Source organism: Panthera leo, chromosome E3 (assembly GCF_018350215.1).
Source record: "Panthera leo isolate Ple1 chromosome E3, P.leo_Ple1_pat1.1, whole genome shotgun sequence".
In the NCBI taxonomy this organism is placed as follows: Eukaryota; Metazoa; Chordata; class Mammalia; order Carnivora; family Felidae; genus Panthera; species Panthera leo.
This window is the reverse complement of record NC_056694.1, coordinates 23,134,182-23,140,181: the sequence shown is the minus strand read 5'-3', so window position 1 is coordinate 23,140,181 and position 6,000 is coordinate 23,134,182. Positions and strand designations below refer to the sequence as shown.

The window sequence follows — 6,000 nt, the reverse complement described above, 5'->3', positions numbered from 1 at the left end:
TAAAAACTTGAAAAAAAAAAAGAAGCATATGGGGAAAAAAAACTATAACCATCCTGATAGAGGTATAGTGTAGTATCTCATTGTGATTTTAATTTGCATTTCCCTAACAGCTACTAATGTGAACACCTTTTCACATGACACTCACTGACTTTTACAAAGATCAAACTTGAGAAAGTTTACTTGCCTGTTAAATGGAGATAATAACGATAATAGTACTTACCGCACAGAGATGCTGTGAAAGTTCTCACGAAGCACCTAAGAAGTGACTGGCACGTAAGTATTCAAGAAACGTTAGCTGTTAAATTTCCTGTAAGAGAAGGATTAATAACATAAGCTTCAGAAGCAAGCAGAATCTCATTCTACTATAGCTGAGAACCCCATCCTGAAAGTCACTTTATTTCTCTATAAAATGGGAGGAATAACACTGCTTCCTTATAGGGTTGCCATGAAACTCAAATAGATACCACATGCAAGGCACTTACTATAGTACCTAGCAAGTACTTAACTTGCTTTTCCCTCCAGTATTCAGTCGTTCTGATGCCCCAGTGAAGCCCCGTCTCCCTAACAGACTCTTCATGTCTCTTTTACCATTGTTTTCCCTCAGTCCTCCAGGGTCATTCTGCTGGGGCTGAGTAGGGGGAATCCTAGTAACAAACCCTCCCATTACTACCCCAGGGCCCTCCACTGCTCCAGGAGAAGAAACAACAGATTTGGCTGGGGAGCTGGGTGAAATCACATTTATCTAAGACGCTTCCAAATGAAAACTAGCATTTGTACTTATTGCATTTCACCTCCAAATTTGATTACATTTCTCTCCCGCTGTAAATCTGCCTTCCCTTCTGCCAACTTATTATTAAAGCTGGGACAGAATTGGTGGAGTGATACGTAAAATTTCCATCTTGGCTTTGACATTCCAGGAAGTTACAAACCAATTACAGCTGCTGAGCCTCAGGCCCTCATGACTCACAGAGCACAGCAAGGGATTGGAAGAGGCCAGAGCGGAGACGTGAAGGAGATAGTGAGTTGGAAATCAAAGGTCAATTAAAATAAAACAGTCCATTTTAATTTGAATGTCTTGCTTATATTCACATTCCTTTCCCATAAATGAGAAAGTAAATGAAGCTTGTTCATTTGTGTGGGTGTGGTGTGTGTTTTTCGAGGACAATGAGGGCTTTTGAAATGGTTTCAGAGTCTCAAAGATTTGAAATTTGAAATGTCCCAGGGAGAAAACATACAATCTGGTGGCCTGCCCAAATGTCAGCATCTCTTTGGTAGCTGCCTGACAAAGAGCCATCAGCACTAGCCTTAGGGCACATGGGTCTAATGTCAGCAGGTCCAGCTTTGGGAATGGGCACTTCTGTTTCTGAGCCCTGACTCTACCACAGAACAGCTGTAGGAGGTTGGCCAAAGTGTGAGCAACTTCTCTGTGCCTCTATTTCCTCATCAGTAAAATTAAGATAATTCCTACCCCTGCTGGTTATTTTAAAGATTAAGATAAATCATGTAGCCAAGGTGTCAGGTACAGTGCCTGGTCAGGTGTTCAATGTTATTCCCTCTCTTCTTGGAAAGTGGACCTGAAGCCCAGCCAGATGTGTTCAGGTAACTACAGTTTAACTAGACCTTACCATAGTGGTGTGCATCTCCCTGGTGGGGCTTAGGTTCCAGGACAGTCGGGCTTTTTTTTTTATTATTATTATTAAGTTTACTTATTTATTTTAGAGGGGAAGGGGCAGAGAGAGGGAGAGAATCCCAAGCAGGCTGGCTACTGCCAGCACGAAACCCCATGTGGGGCTCTAACTCTTGAATCATCAGAGTTGAAGTTGAGTCGGGTGTTTAACCAACTGAGCCACCCAGGCGCCCCCTGGGGAGCAGTTGGTTTTAATGTCCTTCATGTGGACTGCTTAGTCCTGTTCCTCCCCTAGAGGCAACTGGTTGGTGGGGTTCAGCACCAAGGACAGCAGGGAGGCTGCTAAGGCCGGTTATCACAGAGTTCCTGTCAGCTCAAGGCTCAGACTTCCTATGAGCTGTACAGCTGATGCGGTGTGAGGCTGGAGTCTTATGGCTCTGGCCTCATCATTTGCTTCCAAGTTCATAGTTCTCTTCTCCAGTTCAGGGCAGGGATTCCACTAGAAGAAATTCCCAAGCTTTTTCTTTTGGCGCTGCTCTGTCTGCAGGCATGGTGCTGGAACTGGAAAAGTGAGATAAAAGCTAGCAGGGAGAACTAAGAGAGGGTATTACCCATGGTAACCTAGGACAGTGTAGCTTGGGTGGAGAACCAAAATAATTTTTGAGAAGAGCCAAGTTGGTATGAATCTGAAGGATGAGGACCAGAGATAAAGGGGAGAATGTGTAGCAAATTCAATAGCCAGAAAAAAAAAAATCAAGTCCAAAATGAGGTGAGGTATGACAAATGGATCAAAGTGGTTCAAGAATAAGACCACAAAGAGTAACTGGGCACCAGAATGCCCTTTATAGGTGATGCATAGAACTTGAAGTAGAAGGTATAGCATTTTAGAGGACCTGGACCAGACTGGTGGAAACAAAAGATAGAACACAAAAAGAACAGAGACCAGCAATGGAGCAGAGCCTGGAGTGGTGGGTGAGGAGCAGTGCAATAGTAATGATTTATTTTCCTTTTCCCTTCTTCCATTGACCTTTCCTGGGACATTGAGAAAAATTCTAGCAAAGGCGGTGTTGATGGGGATTGTGGGTGTTTCCAAAAAATGAGGCAAGAAAGGGGGTGTTTCCCCACTGCTTCCTCTTACTTGCCATCATGCCCCCACCATTGTCTTAGCCAGGGAAGACAGTAAGGAAAAGTCCCAAATTAAGTCACAGTATGCACATAGAGAGGGCTCAAGATCAGCCCTCCAACTGAGGGAGGGCATGAGGTTATTGGCACCAGCCCAGAATTGGAAGGCGAAAAAAAGCAAATCAATATCCACACATAACACACCTCTGCCTGGCAGCAATCAGCACCTGTTAATTCATTTGCAAGTTTTGGTTCCAGAGAACACCTGCTCCTCTATTCCCCAAGCATCTGATGTTGTTCTTGAATCCAGAATGCCAGCTTCCCAGGGAGGAGCAGAGACACCAACAAACACAGCTGGCAGAAGTCACCCAGCTGGCCCTCTCTCTTCCTCCCTACCCTGTATGTACCTTTGCTAGTGAGGCCAACCCCCAAACTGCTCCATTCCCTCTGCCCACAACTGAGACACGCTCTGTAGGAATCCCAGGTATTCTTGTGTCCTGTTTGCCAAGGATTTTACCTGGCTAATGCTCTGAGTGATCAGGTGGGGGCTTCAGGCCAGTGGAAGGGAAATCAGAGGGTACATCCCATCTACCTCCTGGACTTCTGCCTAGGCCTCTCTGTCTCTGGTTGTTCTCCTCCAAGATCTGGAAAAACCTTGAAAAAGTATTTGTCTTTTCTTTCCATATCAGTGGTCCTAGGACCAGCAGCAAATTTAAAATGCAAATTCTTAGACCCCACACCAGACTACTAAAACAAAAACTCTAGGGATGAGCTTCAGTAATCTGTTTAAATAAGCCTCCATAAAATTCTGATGCACACTGGCATTTGAGAAACCCTGTCTACAGGAATCACAGGAAGAGGATGTCTAAACTTCCACCATGGGCAATTGTTCTCTTGTTCACTCACCCCAGTGGGTAGAATCCTGCATTAGTTCGAATTTTCTCTTACAACAAAAAGTCTGTATTGAATGTTCTTTTGTATACATCTTCATGGACTCACGCAAGTATTTCTGTAGGGCACATTCTTAAAAAAGGATTTGATGTACACCTTCAGGTGCTGATAGATATGCCAAATGGACCTAAGAGGTTGCAACAATTTGCATTCCCACCACTGAAAAAGGAAGGGCATGCATCCTCCACAGTCTTTCCAGCTTTAACTGTGTATTCTCAATGTTTTCTTTTTTTATTTTTCCAATCTGAGAAGTGAAAGTGATATCTTGTTTTGATTTGCATTTCTTTAAGAGTGAAATTTAGCATCTTTTCTTATGTTTATTAGCCATTTTAGCATAGTGCTTTTTTGTTGTCTCTATTTTCAGCAGCCAACATGCATAACTTGTATGATAAAAAACAATAGAAAAATGTTCCTCTTCTGCAAAGTGCTTTGCAATCTCCTGAAGGAGACTGATAGGAGTTTAGGGTTGAGTGTAGGGTGACCAACTGTGGTGGTTTGTGGAGATGTGTGGGAGTTTCCCAGGATGTAGGATTTTCAGTGCTAAAACCAGGAAAGTCCCCAGCAAACTAGACAGAATGAGTTGGTCACCTAGCTGAGTGATTTTCTCAGGACATCACATAGCAAACCATCAGCCAGCCTGAGGGAAGCCTCCCAGACCCCTATCCCCAGTCCAGGGCTCCTTCTTCTCTCCTAGGTACCTCTCATGAAGGAAAAGAAATAGACACAATGTAGTTTGTCAACAGGACTTGACAATCTCTCCTGACAGGAAGCTCCTTTTGCTCATTTACCTCTTTTAAATATTTATTTGAGAGAGCACAAGCAAGGGAGGCACAGAGAGAACAGAGGACCTGAAGTGGGCTCTGCACTGAGAGCAGTGAGCCCAAGACGGAGCTCAAACTCACAAGCTGTGAGATCATGACCTGAGCTGAAGTTGGACATTCAATCAACAACCAGGTGCCCCTTGCTCATTTACCTCTTAAACCCAGCATTAATCACAGAGCCCAGCAAAGAGTTGGTAGCTAGAGTTACACTAAAGGCATTATCACAAGATTGAGGAGAAGACTCTCAACACTGCTGTATCCTGATCACACAAAATTCAAATCCATCCAATGATTTTTAAAGGAAATGTAGTTGAAGGACCATGGGCTTTAAAGTGGACAGACTTGGGATTTAATCATCCCAATCCAATCACTTGCAAGCTTTATACCCTTGGAAAATCCCCCTCACCCTCAGTTTTCTCATCTCTAAAATGGGACAAATAATACCTACATCATAACAGAATGGTTGAGACATGAGGAAGATATGAGAAGGCAAAAAGGATAGATTATTCTTTCTCTTGAAAAAAATAAAACTTCAACTGAGTAAATTTTAAAGATCTCATTAGCTTTATTCCACAATTCATGAAGTGGGCAACATCCAGTCAAGCAGATAGAAAGGAACTCTGAAGAGGGGAGCCCGGTGGCCCAGTCAGTTAAGTACCCTACTCTTGATCTCAGCTCAGGTCTTGATCTCAGGGTCATGAGTTCAAACTCCACGTGGAGCCTACTTAAAAAAAAAAAAAAAGAAGATCTGAATTGCTACACAAGGCAAGAAATTCTATAGACAGGAGGGAACAGGAAGAAGGAAGTTAAAAAAGGTGGGTTGGTTATTGCAAGGTTACTTTCCTTTAGGGGATGTAAAGGGCTTGTCATGCAGATTACCTGACTCATGATGATCAGGCTATTCAATGGTTTAAGGTTCCCTTTCTGGGAGAGCCAAAACTGTAATTAAGTTAAGCCTTAATTTGGTGGAGTGGGACTTAGCATAAGTGACTCCATTTGGGGTATGCTGTCTTGTCTTTAACACTCTCAAGGTGGAAGGAACCAGCACTGGAAAGGCTCGCCCAGTTGCCACTAGAGAAGGAGGGGCATCTGCTTCAGGGCTCCGCACTAAAGCACCCCTAAAGCACCGGGGGTCAAGTGAGGCCTTAAATACAGTCTATGCTTTCCTTACCAAAGCACATTCCCTGGTTCAGGGCTGAATGTGCCAGGGGAAAGGGACACATTTTCCTCTAAGAAGCCTCCCATTGCCAAGCTGTGTGGCCATGGGGTTGTGTCCATGTACCCAGAGGGGGCACATCTTGCAAATCCACTCAAAGGCATTATATAAGCTAGCAGCAAGCCTGAGCTGTACCACCCCTGCACTACTGTGGCCCCTCAGATCGCTACTACCCCTCAGAACATGGAGGACAGGTTCCTATGGATCCCATCCCCGAATCAGGCTTACCCTGACAGGTCATCTGAAGAGCAATCTTCTGTCCA

At 44.1% G+C, this 6,000-nt stretch overlaps 1 protein-coding gene across 1 annotated transcript in view; it reads right to left on the bottom strand.

The window, feature by feature from the left end:
* Positions 1 to 229: 229 nt before the first annotated feature.
* Positions 230 to 6,000, bottom strand: part of USP31 (ubiquitin specific peptidase 31) — a 100,961-nt gene continuing 95,190 nt past the window's right edge. The window contains exon 16 of the mRNA XM_042922929.1: positions 230 to 307. Coding sequence (XP_042778863.1) covers positions 282 to 307 — 26 coding nt within the window. The 3' untranslated portion in view covers positions 230 to 281. The remainder of the gene's footprint in view (positions 308 to 6,000) is intronic.